The following is a 19,112-nucleotide window of genomic DNA, read 5'->3' as shown; positions in this document are numbered from 1 at the left end:
ATCCATATCAAAACACAGATATTATTATAATTGCAAGTGAAGCTTTCTAATCTTTTTTCACATGTGGGAAATTTTATTCAGAAATAAAAGAATTTTTGCAGAATATGCCTGGATTTCTATAAACCTTTTCAGAAATATAGAACAGCCACTGACAATTCTGTGTGATATCTGACATGTAAACCCGAAGAACAGAGATATGCTCACAGTAAATAAATCTTTATTAACATATAAGCAGAAGCAGAACATGTAAAATCCCTAAAACTGTATATATTTATATAGAACATTCAATACCCTCACCTCCCAAAAAAACACCAGTGGTGGTCCATGGTAAACCAGACATATATAAATATCACACAATGGGGCACATTTACTTACCCAGTCCTGTCGCGATGCCCAAACCGGACGGTCCGATGAAGAAGAAGTCCGGTGCGTTTCACCAACATCTTGCGCCCGAGATCCTGCATCTGTCGCTTACCCCGCTGAGGTCCGCCGGAGTTCACCTTCTTCTTCCCGGTGCATGTGAGTGCATGTCTTGCGACACAATTTTTGATGTTAAATCCTGCGCGTTGTCCGAATCCTTCGGATCGTCCGACGGCTCGCCCCCTGATTTGTGTCATATGAAAGCCGGCGACAATGCGCCAAAATCCGCTCGTGTGTGCCAAAAACCCCTGTTAAATGTGGTGCTAATTGGAAATCCACTGGAAACCTGACGTAAATGCGATCCGTGGACCCTTAGTAAATGAGCCCCAATATCTCCTAGATGCGAATACTAAAACCTAGCTGTGTGGTTTGTCCAAGTTACACCTGTTGGCAAGGACAGATCAGCACTTACACCACATTTTTGTATCTGCAATTGATACCATAGGGGAAATACCCCTGAATTTGGAGGTGTTGCATAGAATTTAGTTGGTAATTTGATAGTAACTTTAGATCATAAGTTGTTCTTGTATCCAGGCTTACTAGTGCTTAATTTTAGAGGGAGGCCTTTCCACTTCTGCCTGCAGTTCTTTCTATTTGCATTTGCATTATTTTAGTGGAATTAATAAACATTGTAAATTTGTTGCTCATTATCACTTTCTTTACTTCTGTTGTTGTTTAAGGTAATTTGTGGTGTGAGAGCCTTTTGGTTATTATGTAGCTGTGCAGAGCCTTACTGTGTTTTTGTAGTACATGTGTGTGTATATTGGCTGTATGTGTGTTTGTATCTGCTATATGTGTATGTATATGCTGTATTTGTTTGTATGGTGTCTTTATACTGTACGTATGTGTATTTATGCTATATGTAAATGAAGTATGTGTGTATATGGTGTGTATATACTATATTTGCATGTATTTGTACCCGTTTGTACCCGTGTGTGTACACGCAGTATGTTTGTACAAGGTGCACATACTGTATATATATATATATATATATATACACTCACCGGCCACTTTATTAGGTACACCTGTCCAACTGCTCGTTAACACATTTCTAATCAGCCAATCACATGGCGGCAACTCAGTGCATTTAGGCATGTAGACATGGTCAAGACAATCTCCTGCAGTTCAAATCGAGCATCAGTGTGGGGAAGAAAGGTGATTTGAGTGCCTTTGAACGTGGCATGGTTGTTGGTGCCAGAAGGGCTGGTCTGAGTATTTCAGAAACTGCTGATCTACTGGGATTTTCACGCACAACCATCTCTAGGGTTTACAGAGAATGGTCCGAAAAAGAAAAAACATCCAGTGAGCGGCAGTTCTGTGGGCGGAAATGCCTTGTTGATGCCAGAGGTCAAAGGAGAATGGGCAGACTGGTTCGGGCTGATAGAAAGGCAACAGTGCCTCAAATCGCCACACGTTACAACCAAGGTAGGCAGAAGAGCATCTCTGAATGCACAGTACGTCGAACTCTGAGGCAGATGGGCTACAGCAGCAGAAGACCACACCGGGTGCCACTCCTTTCAGCTAAGAACAGGAAACTGAGGCTACAATTTGCACAAGCTCATCGAAATTGAACAGTAGAAGATTGGAAAAACGTTGCCTGGTCTGATGAGTCTCGATTTCTGCTGCGAAATTCGGATGGTAGGGTCAGAATTTGGCGTCAACAACATGAAAGCATGGATCCATCCTGCCTTGTATCAACGGTTCAGGCTGGTGGTGGTGGTGTCATGGTGTGGGGAATATTTTCTTGGCACTCTTTGGGCCCCTTGGTACCAATTGAGCATCGTTGCAACGCCACAGCCTACCTGAGTATTGTTGATGACCATGTCCATCCCTTTATGACCACAATGTACCCAACATCTGATGGCTACTTTCAGCAGGATAATGCGCCATGTCATAAAGCTGGAATCATCTCAGACTGGTTTCTTGAACATGACAATGAGTTCACTGTACTCAAATGGCCTCCACAGTCACCAGATCTCAATCCAATAGAGCATCTTTGGGATGTGGTGGAACGGGAGATTCGTATCATGGATGTGCAGCCGACAAATCTGCGGCAACTGTGTGATGCCATCATGTCAATATGGACCAAAATCTCTGAGGAATGCTTCCAGCACCTTGATGAATCTATGCCACCATGAATTGAGGCAGTTCTGAAGGCAAAAGGGGGTCCAACCCGTTACTAGCATGGTGTACCTAATAAAGTGGCCGGTGAGTGTATATATGTGTGTATATACTATATCTATGTGTGTATATGTTGTGTTTATATTGTTTGTATTTGTATATATTGTGTTTATATACTGTAGGTCTAATATATGATTATATATAGTTTATACTCGTATGAGTATTTAACGTGTATATACTACATGCCTGTATAGCATTTTAATGGTTTCTATCTTTTGCACAGTGCTTTTTAATGGAGGCAATGAACAGCTATGGGGAGCAGATGCAGCGTATTGCATCTCTCCCCACAGCCCCGTCAAGTGCATACGTTGCTCGGCTGGAGGGAGGAGCGGGGATGTCACTTTCCATATTAGGAAGATAACATCACTGGAGGAACACCCCGTTCATCAGCAGCAGTCAACAATGTACACTCCTTCCCCCCACTTTCAGGGGGAGGAGGGGTCCCCGGGTGACGTATCCCACTGTAAAGCATACAGTGGGATACATCTGTGGCATACCTTGAAAGGAAGGTCAGAATCCTCTTGATGTGTCCTTACAAAATATGGCTATTAATGTGGTGTAAATCCAGGATTACTGTATCCTGTATTGATGTTGGAGATGATGACCTACTGACCTGATAAAAACCTAGTTTTAAATGGGCTGCCACCTACCTCAAATATGTGGCCATACTTTTGCCATGAGATTCCAATTTATCTTACCAACTGAACTTCACTATTCTTTAAGGTGGAATGTGCAAGGGGGACATTCACTTATTTTGGGAAAGATCTTTAAAATGAATATCCTACTGTGTTTCTTATTCATGTTTTAGACCAGTGATTTTCAACCTTTTTTGAGCCGCGGCACACTTTTTATACTTAGAAAATCCTGGGGCACACCACCAAACAAAATAGCACAAAATGACACTAAAACAGTCATAAAAGGCCTCCCTTTACTATTAAAAAAACCCCTAGCGGCCTCCCTTTACTAATAAAAACCTCTAGCAGCCTCCCTTTACTAATTAAAAGACCCTAGCGGCCTCCCTTTACTAATTAAGAGCCCCTAGCGGCCTCCCTTTACTAATTAAGAGCCCCTAGCGGCCTCCCTTTACTAATTAAGAGCCCGTAGCGGCCTTCCTTTACTAATTAAGAGCCCCTAGCGGCCTCCCTTTACTAATTAAGAGCCCCTAGCGGCCTCCCTTTACTAATTAAAAGGCCCTAGAGGCCCCCCGTTACTAATTAAAAGGCCCTAGAGGCCCCCTTTACTAATTAAAAGGCCCTAGAGGCCCCCCTCTACTAATTAAAAGGCCCTAGAGGCCCCCCTCTACTAATTAAAAGGCCCTAGAGACCCCCCTCTACTAATTAAAAGGCCCTAGAGGCCCCCCTCTACTAATTAAAAGGCCCTAGAGGCCCCCCTCTACTAATTAAAAGGCCCTAGAGGCCCCCTCTACTAATTGAAAGGCCCTAGAGGCCCCCCTTTACTGATTAAAAGGCCCTAGAGGCCCCCCTTTACTAATTAAAAGGCCCTAGAGCCCTCCCTTTACTAATTAAAAGGCCCTAGAGGCCCCCCTTAACTAATAAAAAGCCCTAGAGGCCTCCCTTAACTAATAAAAAGCCCCAGCCTCCCTTTGCTAATAAAAAAAAGACCCTAGCTTCCTTCCCTATACAAATAATAACCTTATATACTTACCCTTGATGTCTTCTTCCGTGTACCTTCACTCCTAATGGCGATCCGCCCACCCCGCGTAGGCGATCCGCCCATCTTCTGTAGCTCCTGCACCTGACGTCAGGTCGTGTCAGTCACGTGACATGGGACACGCGGTGCAGGAGCTACAGAAGATGGGCGGATCGCCGACGCGGGGCTTGTAGGTAAAATGGGCGGCAGCACTACACAGGGGCACCATAGTTCGGGGAACTTTCCCCGCGGCACACTCAACAGGTTGAAAATCACTGTTTTAGACACTATCGCTTTTTTTGTTAAAGTAAATCTACCACTTAGGTAGATCCCAGCAGCATGAATGGAAATATATGTGTATTAGAAGCTCTGCTCCTTTACTTAAGTTTTATGTAAATGACTCACAAGTGCCCCCCCCCCCCCATCCCACTTTCTGCTGGAAATTTCAGGCAGATAGCAGAATTGGGGAGCAAGCTTGCGACTTATTTACATAAAAAAAATATTTTTTTAAGTGGACACACAAAAACACAGCTCCTAATACACTTATATATTTCCATACATGATTTAATAAGGAAGAAGTTGTTTTAGTGGTAGAATATAAAACAGGTACAAGATGTACAGTAGAATCTTAATTTTAAATTCTTGAGTTAACCAGACTCCAGCACATAAAGCACCTGCTACTTTATAGACGACACTGATTTTAAATGAAGCCGTCTGGCATCCCACTTGATTGTAGCCTCTCTTGCCTGCTGTAATGATGTGATTCCCTCCAGGGTTACAGAATCTGGTGTTCAGGACTTGGTATAGGGCCATACACTCTTGTTTTGCCCCTTATGGGTGCAATGTGGCATTGCCATCCCTGGCCAAATGAAATTCATTCACAGAGCCTGTTACTATGGGTAGTTCAAACAGCCTCTCTACTTTTTGTCCACTCACTGCAAGACACAGATAGATTTTTGGATGAGGTTAGAAACATCCTTTCATTTTCCTATGTCTTGGTGGTGTGGGAAGGAGGAAGACATACTTGTGCATATGTAGATGTCTTGCTGTGTGAAAATATGCAAATAACTACATGGCCTCCTCTATGATTGCAAGACTCTGCTGGTGCCACATAAACTTTTGCTTCACTGTTTTGTAGTGGTCGATAGCATGTTTTTTCTTGCTGTGGAAGAGATCTGAACAGGGTCGCATCTGCCATTAGGTGAGATGAAGATCTCGCCTCAGGCGGCAGAATCCTTTGGGGAGTGGCAAAATTCGCTATTTCAATGTGCCCATTGCCACCCAAAATCTCCCACCAGGTAAATAAATCACACCTGTCTCTTTAAGACTGTACTATGCAGGAACACAGCTGCACGGAGCCATGGCTGACAAGAGCCGGGAGAAGGAAGCCGCTCGATGTGGGAGCACACTACCTGCAGGTAAGTACACGTTTTATTATTTTTGCTGCCCAAATATTACTGAAAGTGAAGGGAATATATATAGACAGTATATACATGATGGGGAAATATATATGGACTGGATATAATACAAATAAATTGGAGGTGGCTATTTAGGAGGCAGTATATAATTGACGTGGGGGGACCTCTTAGTGTAATAAAACTGATTTGGGGGAATCAATTTTTGAGGGCCAGGCAGTAATTAAACTGGGGGGACTATATGGACTGGATATTATTTGTATTATATCCAGTCCATGTATATTTCCCCATCAATTATTTATATACAGAGGCCCCCCAGTATAAATAGTATCTGACACCTATATGTATATACTGTTTATATATATTAAAAACTGAGGGCATGGACTATATATTGGGGCCCTATAGTAATTCAATAGGACTGGTGAACTATATTCAAGAGCTGGATTTTAATTAAACTAGTGGGTGGTTGTATATGTGGGGCCAGGTTTTATATATGATGGATGATATCTGTATTTGGGAGCTTTACATAATTTAATTGGGGGGGGTGTGTATATTTAAGCCTTTCAATGCATTAAAGGGTGATGTAGTAAGAAAATTAGGGGATATTTATGAATATATTTATAAGGGGTTCTGTATATATTGATTAGTCAGGGTGGCACTGTATAGAAAAGGATTAGTCTGTATGTAACTTGATAATTACTGGGTGGGATACAATACTCTGAAACACTGTACGTGGTTACACGGTGCTAGATATATATGTTATTGGGGTGCTGTGCAAACTATAATTCCAATTATATATATATATACACTCACCGGCCACTTTATTAGGTACACCTGTCCAACTGCTCATTAACACTTAATTTCTAATCAGCCAATCACTTGGTGGCAACTCAGTGCATTTAGGCATGTAGAAATGGTCAAGACAATCTCCTGCAGTTCAAACTGAGCATCAGTATGGGGAAGAAAGGTGATTTGAGTGCCTTTGAACGTGGCATGGTTGTTGGTGCCAGAAGGGCTGGTCTGAGTATTTCAGAAACTGCTGATCTACTGGGATTTTCATGCACAACCATCTCTAGGGTTTACAGAGAATGGTCCGAAAAAGAAAAAACATCCAGTGAGCGGCAGTTCTGTGGGCGGAAATGCCTTGTTGATGCCAGAGGTCAGAGGAGAATGGGCAGACTGGTTCGAGCTGATAGAAAGGCAACAGTGACTCAAATCGCCACCCGTTACAACCAAGGTAGGCAGAAGAGCATCTCTGAACGCACAGTACGTCGAACTTTGAGGCAGATGGGCTACAGCAGCAGAAAACCACACCGGGTGCCACTCCTTTCAGCTAAGAACAGGAAACTGAGGCTACAATTTGCACAAGCTTATCGAAATTGGACAGTAGAAGATTGGGAAAACGTTGCCTGGTCTGATGAGTCTCGATTTCTGCTGCGACATTCGGATGGTAGGGTCAGAATTTGGCGTCAACAACATAAAAGCATGAATCCATCCTGCCTTGTATCAACGGTTCAGGCTGGTGGTGGTGGTGTCATGGTGTGGGGAATATTTTCTTGGCACTCTTTGGGCCTCTTGGTACCAATTGAGCATCGTTGCAACGCCACAGAGTATTGTTGATGACCATGTCCATCCCTTTATGACCACAATGTACCCAACATCTGATGGCTACTTTCAGCAGGATAATGCGCCATGTCATAAAGCTGGAATCATCGCAGACTGGTTTCTTGAACATGACAATGAGTTCACTGTACTCAAATGGCCTCCACAGTCACCAGATCTCAATCCAATAGAGCATCTTTGGGATGTGGTGGAACAGGAGATTCGCATCATGGATGTGCAGCCGACAAATCTGCGGCAACTGTGTGATGCCATCATGTCAATATGGACCAAAATCTCTGAGGAATGCTTCCAGCACCTTGTTGAATCTATGCCACGAAGAATTGAGGCAGTTCTGAAGGCAAAAGGGGGTCCAACCGGTTACTAGCATGGTGTACCTAATAAAGTGGCCGGTGAGTGTATATATATATATATATATATATATATATATATATATATATATATATACAGTATTTAATGAAGGGATGTTTTATATGTGTGAGAAAGTGAGCTCAGTTGTGTTGTGAGGGGTATAAAATATTTAGGAGCACAGTGTTGTTAGCCAAGTGACTTTATACTGTAAGTGACTATGGTATTTTTAGGGACGCCGGGTGGAGATGCTGCATGGTGCTGAATAATAATAGTAAATAAAGTCATTTACATATGAAAAAGATTGTCATCTATAAGGTACTAGATACAGCCAATGCCTCTCAATCAGTTACAGTGTGCCAGTGATCCTGCTTGTTGGAATGTTAATAATTGTTAGTAAAGTTTTCAGCATTTACTGATCAGGATGTGGAAACCTTTAAAAGATTTGTTCGATTTGTTCCCCTGCCAAATATAGCAGAGGAATAGAGGTAAGCTACTGAAGGAGGAAGGGGGACGGGGCGGCATTTTAATTTTCGCCGCAGGTAACAAATCTGTTAGAATCGGCCCTGGATCTGACCCCCACACCCATCCTTCCTTGGTCCTTCAAAATGAATCTTATGTCCTTGGCTCATGACATTGTGGATAAATTTCATAAGATCTGGTTTTACTTTAAGAATTTCTGAGGGACCGTGGAACACTGCATTTACTGATGGTTTAGATCTGTGCTGAATTTAGCCTTTCTCCCAATTACTACAACTTTCTCTCTGTTTCTAAATAACAAATATATTTAAAAAGCAGCTAAGAATGTAGTAAAATAACAAACTTTATTTTTATCTTTATCAGGATTTATCTGCTACATCTGGATACATTGTATATCCCTCCATTCCATGCCATATGTGAAGAATATGTTGGTCCATACGAAAAGAAAATTGATTTCTCAATGCCACAAGTGGAGCATTTACTGTGATTCAAGCTAATAAATCTGAGACCCATTCAGAAGGATAATACAGTTGTTGCCAGTCCTTCCTAGCATGCAATTTTGGGAGCTAAGATTCTGTTAAACCTTGTTTTCTAAAGATTCAGGTTGCTTAGAAATATTCAAGGAGAAGGGCAGGGCAATCACTAGTGTAGGATACTGCATGCTGTACTGCATGCATGCTATATAACATGAATTTTCATTCTTTCTTTCATTAAGAATCCTCCTGTGTATGGCTTTATTTTAAAGGGTGGGGGATGTGATGATACTATGGCAGGTTCTGCTGACCTGAGCTGGGATGTTGCATGCGGTGGGGGCACATGAGTAATATGAGAATGACATCATCTTGTGAGAGTGGATCCTCCCGAGGGAGCAGAGAAGAGCAGGAGGAGGGAATGAGAGAGAGAAGCAATCACTCTGAAAGCTCTGGATGGATCCCAGCACACGGCATGCTGGCTGAATCCAAGTATGGTCGCTTTCGCAATGAGTCTGTAACTTCTGCAGAGGAACAGACAACTCTACCAGCCGCTATGAGTGGACAAGTAGCCCCTGGTACCCCAAGCACATCAAGATCACTGGGTCAACCATTCTCTGAACCGCAATGTCCGGAAGAGCAGGATGTAGCTACCACCTTCTGCATGATGATACCCAGGATGGGACAATGGAAATTCTCAAGTCCTGCAGCTTTCCTCAGCCGATCCCCATCTGGTGCCAGCAAGGATCTGTCCCTGGAGAAGTCAGGGGCTTCTGGGGGACTAGGGTCAATGTTTGGAGCCTGTGATCCAGTTTGCTCTACACCTTGTACTCTGCAGGTGATAAACCGGTTGCGAGGGGGAGCAGCAGGAGGAGGTAGAAAGACTTCTCGGACAGAGACATATAAATTGCCAGGGGAGGAATGGACTCGTAAAGGGACTTTTATCAGCAAACCAGCTCAGGGTTGGCTTCATCCTGATGATCGATTGCAAGGGCCTGGAGTGTCTTATATTGTGAGGGTGAGTGTTGTTGAAATGAACATGGTTCCGATAAGTAGAAAGAGGCTATATTAATAAAGAGATAGGGTGGGGCATATTGACAGTGAAATGGATGTAATAATGTGACCAAATAGGGATAAAAATATAGTCTGAGGACTGGAGGCCATTCATCTGAACTTGACAATTTATACCAAAGGTAGTGCTAGTTATAACTATATACAACCGCAGAAAGGGCACTTAGTTGACTAATATCATATGAACCCATTGCACCCTGAAGGCCCTAAACTCTTTAAACAAAACGCCTTAAGTCTCATTTTACAAAGGTATATTTCTCTTTAACAAATGGCTCAGCACTTCTAGAGCAGTGCGCAGACTGTTATGTCCTGTTATCTAATTGGATAGCTCTTCCCTTCCCTGCTACCGATTTGTAAAAGTGCTGATGCAATGTTTTTCTCCTTTGTTTTGCTGTGCACTGATTGGGCAATGGCTCCTTTGTTTTGAAGGAGCATAGGAAGGGCCGGTGTATCCATGTTGGATTTTAGAACCGTTATTCTTCCATAGTCCTCTTATATATACCATTAAGTATAATATATATATTAACCATATCTGATAAATATATTAACCATATCATTTTTTCTTTTATTTTTATACATTTAGTAAAGTCTAAGAGATGGCGGCATTATTTTGGGGTATTTCCTGGTCCAGAGGCTGACTCAGGGTATTAACTCATAGACAGAAGTCACTTTCACCCTATAATTTTCATTTCCAATTACTATTATACAAATCTTTATTTACATCTTAAATATAATCATATTTATATCTTAAATCTTAAAAATAATCTTTCACATTCTTCAGTGCTTTACAAACCATGGGGTACATATACAAACAAAATAAAACATTCAGACACCTATATCTTTATCAGACAATACTATACAATAATGCTGAAGGATTAAACCAATTTGGATTTTTTTTCACATGATCTCGGCTGCAACCTACCCCTTAGCAATCAAAATGGTATTGCTCTAAATTGATCCTTCTTATATGGACATGCAGGTCTGCTCATTGAATCCCCCAGGGTAATAAGCTGAGCCAGAGGGGTGTTCTGACATCCAACCTGGAGACTTTCAAGCTGCCTGCTAAATTAGATCAATTACATTAGAAAACAAGAGTAAGATGGATAAGGCAGATAGGATGAAGGATAGGGCATATGCAGATGGGGTGCAAACTTTCTTGATTTTAAAAAATACAATAAGAAATACATTTAATGTCTTTAAATGTATGGACTATAAATTCTTTCTAAATCAATGCTGTGCTAACCTATGTGTCATCAAATGTTTTATGTACATATCATGTGTAGCAATCTAGAAGGATGAGATCATTTGGAGACACAGACACTTAGAAGTCACACGGGACCTCCACTGACACCCAAGTGTTTAACACATGTCTGTCAGTTTCATGGAGGTGACAGGTCAGACTACTTTCTAAGCATAGAGAGCTAGAGAATAAAAAAAAAATCTCATAAATATATGAACTAGGAGATAAACTAGACATCTGCTGAATGGTCTCACTAGTAGGACATGTCTTGTGGTGTTCATCAAATCTATCCCTTATTATATTACCATTAGCATTTTTGCTGTTCTTAAGATCTGCCTTCCTGTAAGTGTAAGATTGCGTTTCACCCCTTATAGTTGAGGTGAGTTTTCTTGATCCAGGTATTTATTCTGAATTACATATTTAGAGTGTGGAGAGATTTTTTTCTCCCAAAATGGCTTATTGGCATCAGCCTTATGGGTTATTTGTTATGTGTTTGGTTGTCCGCTGATCATTAACCCCTTAAAGACCAGGCCCTTTTTTGTTTTTGCGTATTTATTTTTCACTCCCCACCTTCAAAAATCCAAAACTTTTTTATTTTTCCATGTAAATGTCTGTGTGAGAGCTTGTTTTCTGTGTAACAAATTGCACTTCATTTTACGGACTTCACTGTGTGCCCCAAATGACATGTCAGTACGATCATGGGTATACCAAATTAGTATAGGTTTTATAATGTTTTCATGCATTTACAAAAATTAAAACTTCCTTTAAAAAAAAAAAACGTACTTAGTGTATGGAGCAGTTTGCAGTGTAATTTTTTGACAGTACAGACTTTTGATGACTTTTTATTGCTTTTTTTTTTTTATTTTTTCAAAATGGCAAAGAAAGTAGTATTAAGAATTTGGGTGCTATTTTCCATTATGGGGTTACACGCTGGTAATAATCGTTTTATGGATTTTGATATATTGGACATTTTGGGAGGTGGGGATACATAACATGTTTATGATTTTTACTGTTTGTGGCAAATTTGTGGTCTCCCCAAAGAGGCCAAACATAGTGACATGGGAACCAGGAGCAGGTTTTGTATGCTTTCTTATTCATGCCACTCCGGACCCTCACAGGATTTTGCTAAATTCCTGCCCCTTTAACATTTGCAATTGATGCCAGAAGTGTATTGGAGAAAAGTCTATGTGGCACATTTACTAAGGTCCCTGCATCAGTTTTCTGTTGGACTTGCACATTCTTTTATGTGCAAACTGCTTGCACATATAATTAATAAGTGTTCACACCACATGCGTGTCGCACGTAACCCTTTTGTGTCTCAGCTACACTATTCTTAACGTAACACAATTGTTGTCATTAAAATGGGCATTCCAGTGCATCACATACCATACCGTACATCACATTTATTATGCAAAGTCTGACAGAAGTGTGTCTCAAGGCCCATGTTAAAGGTGCACCAAAAAAAAGTTTGTGCACTCCTTCGGGGCAGTACAGGGAGCGCCAGATTCATAAAGAACAGGCGCCACAAATCCTGAATCTGGCGCACCCTGCACACTACAAAGGAAAACTGCACATAGTGCAGTTTGCACTGCTTTTAGTAATTAGTTTAAAAATCATTTTTAGTCAAATTTTTAAGACAAATTGATTAAAACGTTTAATTTACTTTCCTAGTTACCTAGTGAAAATGCGGCCAGTAGGTAGTACAATTTGTTATTCAGAAAACAAGCCCTTATACAACTCTTTGGAAGGTGCGGAAAAAAAATGGAAACACAAATATGGAAAATGACCAAGGTGTTAAAAGGTTAAAAAAGTGCAGTGCGTAGTGATTGAATTAATGTCTGGACCCCAAACTCCTTTGTATTCTAGTGAATCTGGTCTTGTCCCAGTGAATCTGGTGCAAGAGCAATGTCTGGGTCCCTGTCCACTTCCACTTCCACAACTATCTCCAGAACTACTGCCAACATAGAGGGTTGGTGAAATAAAAGAATCTCTATGACTTATACACAAGTGAAAAATGCTTAGCTACTATTGATCAAGGGGAATAAATGTATGGTAATAGAGGAGTGGATAGGATCTTCAAAAGTGTATGGAGGAAGCTTATGTGAAAACTTCCTGGAACAAGGGTCAAGCAGGAAAAACTTTACTTTCACCCTTCAGACTGATTTAAAATTTTTAGTCTATAGCAAATTATTGAGGAGTCTATAAATACAGGTGTCTTGTTGTCTTGCATAATCCAAGAATATAGGGGAAATATTGTAAGGTACACAAAGAATAATGGTGTTAACCTATAACAACACGTTAAGACAATTTGTGTCACATTCTGCCACAGTTATTGCCATAGGTCAGTCCATGTAAAAATCATAACACATTTGTTTCTAGTCTTAGGTTACTTAAGAGGTTGTCTGGGTTGCTTTATTCATTTTAGTTACTGCCTACTCTTGCGCTATGTCTAGCATTGCAAAATGTACATTAAACAGGTATTCCATAAATAAAATAAAATATAGACAACCTATAGGTTATCGATAGTAGAATTCTGGGACTCAAGTGATTGCCTGTAGTTTGTGAAGAATCTAAAAACTTTTCTAGAGAACACCGCTTCTGTCTTACAGGTTTATGATGCCACGTTTATTGGTCACATGGCCTGTCTGCACCTCAGTCCCATTCAAGTTTCATTCCCTCTTTCCAACATTGCAGTCACAACTCATCAGTGGTGATGCCAACTGCTGGATTGATGTTATAATTTGGACTTATCCTAATGGAAAGTCATCAATGTTTTAGTCCTTTAAACCCATTGAGCAACATTGAGACTTTAAAAAAAAAAGTCATGTGGTTGGTGAAAAGCTAAAGTAAAACTTTAAAGTATAAAATCTTTTGCCGAACTCTGCATTAAACTAAAATAAGCAATTCTTTAATTTACTCTTATTAGCTATCTGCAGCCGTTTGCCTGCTTTCAGAGGTTTAACCTTGTCCCCCTGGATGCTCTCCCTGCCATTGTTTGGTTTGGTTGCCATGGAAGTCTGTATCTGGCTGCTGGAGATGAGTGAAGCGTGGGGGGATCCTGCTGGGAGGGGCACTAGGAGGGGTGCACATTCCTGATCTGTAGCCTGCCGGATGCAGGAGAATATTAGTCCTCACTATTGCCAGCAGCATGAAGAAATTTCCAGGACCTTGAGTGATGTCACAAGTATGTGACTGATCACATGCTTCAGGTCATTCAGAATTGTGTATGTGTGGAAGTTTGAAATTAGTACAAATAAAGACAGATAAAAACAGCCTGCTGTTTTTTAAGACTTCTCTGTACAGGAAAGGGGACAGTTAACAAAGTATAATAGCAAAAAAATAATAGAAAAAACATCTTTTAGGCATCCTCTCAGCTGGTATCGTTGTATATATACTGTGATGTTGCCATGTGTTTATATTTTAATTCCTATGTAGGTTATTTTTAGTGTAATTGGACATGTTTTAATATATATTTTTCTTTGTGGTGTAGTAGATGTGTGGTGTCAGATCTGTGTCTTCCCTACCTTGCTCTTCACTAGATCTCTGTATAAGCCATAACACTGATTCTGTGTCCTGATTGACTGGGTTGTTTGTGCACATTCACAAGAGCCCTCGGTGCTCTGGCAACACTGCCATTAGCTGATATCCCAAACAGGAATTGCCCGCCCACTTCAGGAGTAGATGAGAGGACTTTACAGATAGGCCTGATAGATATATGAGGCTGGATCTCAGGCTAGGAAGAAGCTAGCAGCATGATATAGGTATTGTTGAAATTGTTGTCAGAGGCTCTTATCTGCTGTGCTAAAACTATCTTTTGTCAAGTAACTTTACAGTTACTCTTTATTGCTTTATGTTTTATACCTTGTAGTATATGGGCTGCATTGAAGTTCTACGCTCCATGAGGTCTTTAGATTTTAATACAAGGACTCAAGTGACAAGGTAGGTAATAAAAATTACATTTTCTCTAATGAAATAATAATTAAAAAATTAGTTAATATAAACATACTTAGCATGTATACAATGGAGGACATTTAATTTAGGGTTTCCGTCTATTCTCCTTTCCCATTGGCTAGTGGTTGGCGCCAGAAAAAATTAGATTTTCCGCCTCCTCTGACTCTGCCCCGATAAGGGGCATAGTTTTTGTGGGGTGGTAACTCCAACACACTTAATATGTGTGTTTTTCATTTTTTCGGTGCTGGAAATTGGGGGAAAGTAGACCAAAAAAAAATTAGTCTAGAAGAATAGAAACCTTCACTGAAGTCTGCTGTGTTACAGCTCTCTGCCTGTGGAAGTTGGGGTGCAGCTAATCCGGTGGAAACAGTTGGTTCCATACACCGACTATTATTACAGTGGCCATTGCTGCAACTCCTCCGCAGCCTGCTCATCTCCAACTGCTGCACACATTTGTGGTGCTTGGGACAGAAAATGGTCCACAAAATTATATATGTATATCATTACTGACAGCTAGTTGGAAACCAAATCTGCAGCGGTAAAGACACCTTATAAAAATGTCCCCCAATATCTTTATGGCTACACAAACCCGGTGTGTAGTTTTTTTTAAAAGTTGATTGAAATAAAAATAAAGCTAAAGTGGAACTAATAACCTCAATCACACAACATTCAAGTAAAATTATTTATTTACCACAGAGTTAATTTTCCAATCTAAAATTTTTAAATTTATAATGTGTGCTGTCACTTTTTGATGTCACAGAGAAGCCATCAACAGACTTTATGAGGCAGTCCCTGGTGTAAGAGGCACTTGGAAGAAGAAGGTGGGTATTATAGCTTGTTTATAGCTTGTCTCTTCTTGACCAAAAAAGAGATGTACAATGATTATATATTTTTTTTTCATATTTATCAAATTTAATATTTCATATTTTATTATTTATTTAAAGGCTCCCAATAAATCTCTGGCATCAATCTTGGGTCGGAGTAATCTTCGTTTTGCAGGAATAAGCATAGCTGTAAACATATCCATAGAGGGACTTAACCTCAGTATACCAACAACTCGACAGGTAGATAAATTTGAATTTCCTTTACTCATTTGTGTATTTTCTTAATGTTGTGAGGCTTACGATAATAAAACAAAATAAACAACCTTTTTATTTGTCATTTAAAATTTGGATGCAACAAAAGTTACTATCCTCCTTACACAATCGGAATGATTTATTAATAACATCTAAAACAGTGCAAAAATGTAAAAAAGTTTATTGTGATATATTAGCAATCTAGTTATGATACAAATCAGTTGAAGTGTAATGACTTGCACCACAGTTATAGATCCGGGCACTGTGCCTGTGGTAATCTTCTGATATTTGTTATCCTCCTTCTAAAATTATGAACAAGCCTCACCACCCCCACGCTTTCTTGGCACCTCCACCTTCCCTCTGCCTGTTGTAATCTCACACAGTGGGGGAAGTGCTCCTGCACAGTGAGGGGCTCTGCTGGGTCATTAGCATAATTTTAAAGGTTGATTTTAGAAGGAAGGAGGCCATGGATAACAGATATAAGAGGATTATCACAGTCACAGTGCCTGGATCTATGAGCAAGTGTACCTGGTTTATCATGCTTGATTTTGATGGTAGATTTTACTTTCAGAGAATAATTAACAAAAGTCTCATAAGGTAAGACTAGATGGTTTTATGCCGCCCAAGATTCTTTTTAGTGTCTTAGTTTAACTGGCTTAGTTTACGTCAGAAAACTGTGCCAAAATTCTTGTGGATTAGCATACCTTTTGGTGCACAGACTTTTCCCTGTGGAGCAATGCCCCCTTTTTGGATGGCATAACTGTAAAAGTGTTTAAAAATGTAAATGCTTGATATCTGTGGTGTAGACAGAAGTATGTCATATTGTATATTTACGCTATATGCAAATCCTGTTAAAGAGGTTTTCTAGGAGTGTTGGAAAACCATGTGAGGGCAATTTGGCGCAAAAAAAAAGAAAGTCTACTTACCCTAATTCGACTTCTGGTTTGTGTGTCATACCAGTACTTCTTGTCTTTGCCACTTCTGGGCCAACCTGTGCAGGATTTTTTTTTTTTTTAAAGCCCTGTCAGGATGTATTGATTATTATAGCCTGTGCTCATTTTGGGGTACATAGTAAATGATAGATAGGAACGATTGATGTATAACTATTAGTTTATATGCCCTATATGTTAGAAAATCCTAACATGAACAAGTCATGTGGCACAATAAAAACATCCAAAATGTGGCTTAGAGTTCTGGCCCCCCAATACTGGACACAGGGGTGAGGAGCTCCGACACCTGGCACTTTGCACCCGTAAAGTTATTGCACTCCACATACAGGGGATGAACACTGCACCCATGCTAGGCAGAGCTCGTGGCCTTGGGGGGCATGGTGCCCAGCCATGTGCAGTCCAACAAAGAAGACATCTCTGAAGGGGAAGCAGGAGAGTCAGATGCCATCCAGCAGAGTTTCCATATTAACTATAAGCGTCTTGACAAAGAAGTGGCCAAGAAACTAGCACCTAGTATACAAGACACTTTGTCTGCAACTATAGCTGATGCCCTGAAATCTATTCATTAAGAGGTAACAGCACACACTGACTCTTTGGATAAACTGGAGCACAGGGTATCTGTTCAGGAAGATGATCTAGCCACCATGAAGCGCATAAGGGAACTCCAACTAGATGGAGGAGCAATCTAAGAGTGGGGTTGCCAGAAACCTACTCTGCTGCGGCACTTTTTACTGTTTTCTCTACCCAACTTCCAGCAGCATTGGGACTGCAAGGTCCATTCCATGCACCTGTAACCTGAAAGGGCAAGACCCGAAGACCTGATCTGTTTTAAAGAAAATGGAAATTTCATTTTCAATACCATTTACCCCAATCAATCCGAGGTGGCATTCACCAGTCATACACAGATATTAATAATAATAATTCTTTATTTATATAGCGCCTACAGATTACGCATCGCTGCACAAAGCATGTCAAATCGGTCCCTGTCCCCATGGGGCTCACAATCTAATCATCCTACCAGTATGTTTTGGAGTGTGGGAGGAAATCGGAGGACCCAGAGAAAACCCATGCAAACACGGAGAGAACATACAAACTCTTTGCAGATGTTGACCTGGGTGGGATTAGAACCCAGGACCCCAGCGCTGCAAGGCAGAAGTGCTACTCACTCAGCCACCGTGCTGCCCCAGATGCGCCAGAGAGAACAGGCGGCCCAGAATCCTCACCTCAAGGAAGATTTATGGTCTTGCGAACAAATGGCATCCCCATGGTGACAGCATTTTTCCTTGAGCAGCAAGAGCCGGAACGTCCCAACTTCCAGACCCTAATTTAATGGATTTGTCCACTAGTTGGTTTGTCCAGGATTGTTAGTATGTGATGGTCACTTATTTTACTAATGAGACTTTTTGTATGCTCTTCGAGACTCCCCTCTAACTTCTTCACCCTTTCTACCCCCTTGGATTGAGTCCGACTTGGACTAGCCCTTACCCTGGCACATACTTTGTGACCCATAAGGATACCTATATCCTGGAAAGGAATCCTCAGCATAGTATCAAGAGGTGAAGTCCCTTCCAAAGATGTACTACCAAAGAGGTGGGGAGTTTCATAGAGCAGGATTTGAACTCTATTGTTCTGTTGTTTTCTTTACTAAAGTTATGTGGTTATGTTAATCGCTCTTTCACTAGCATTGTGTCCGAAAAAGAATACACCTTCATTATCAGAAACATGGTTCCTCTTAAAGTCACACTCCGCAGACACAGAGGGTAGAATCTCCACAACGCGCTTAGATATCAATCATCACTGCAGCCCTCCATCAGTCGGGGTTCTATGGCAGAGTGTGCCGGCAGAAGCCTCTCCTCAGTGCAAAAAAAACACATGAAGGACTCCCACACTGTGAGAAATAAGATTCTCTGGTCTGATGAGAAGATGATTGCACTTTTTGGTGTTAATTTTATTTGATATGTTTGGATCAAAGCATGCACTGCTCATGGCCTAACAAATACAATCCCAACAGTGAAATATGGTGGTGGCAGCATCATGCTATGGGGGTGTTGACTGGTACAGGGACAGGAGGACTGGTTGCAAGCAAAGATGAATGTGGCCAAATACAGAGATATCCTGGATGAAAACCTCTTACAGAGTGTCCTGGACCTTAGACTGGGCCAAAGTTCCACCTTCTAACAAAACAATGACCCTAAGCACACAGCTAAAATTACAAGTGGATTCAGAACAACTCTGTGACC

General features: G+C 40.9%; 1 protein-coding gene across 1 annotated transcript in view; it reads left to right on the top strand.

The window, feature by feature from the left end:
• Nucleotides 1-8,796: 8,796 nt before the first annotated feature.
• The window catches only part of SHC2 (SHC adaptor protein 2), a 38,714-nt gene continuing 28,398 nt past the window's right edge, over nt 8,797-19,112 (top strand). Inside the window, exons 1-4 of the mRNA XM_072110913.1 lie at nt 8,797-9,602; nt 14,764-14,834; nt 15,607-15,667; nt 15,791-15,910. Of these exons, the coding sequence (XP_071967014.1) occupies nt 8,916-9,602; nt 14,764-14,834; nt 15,607-15,667; nt 15,791-15,910 (939 nt within the window). The 5' untranslated portion in view covers nt 8,797-8,915. The remainder of the gene's footprint in view (nt 9,603-14,763; nt 14,835-15,606; nt 15,668-15,790; nt 15,911-19,112) is intronic.

This window comes from Engystomops pustulosus, chromosome 1 (genome assembly GCF_040894005.1).
Source record: "Engystomops pustulosus chromosome 1, aEngPut4.maternal, whole genome shotgun sequence".
In the NCBI taxonomy this organism is placed as follows: domain Eukaryota; kingdom Metazoa; phylum Chordata; class Amphibia; order Anura; family Leptodactylidae; genus Engystomops; species Engystomops pustulosus.
The sequence above is the reverse complement of the archived record's forward strand: the minus strand, read 5'-3'. Positions and strand labels throughout refer to the sequence as shown.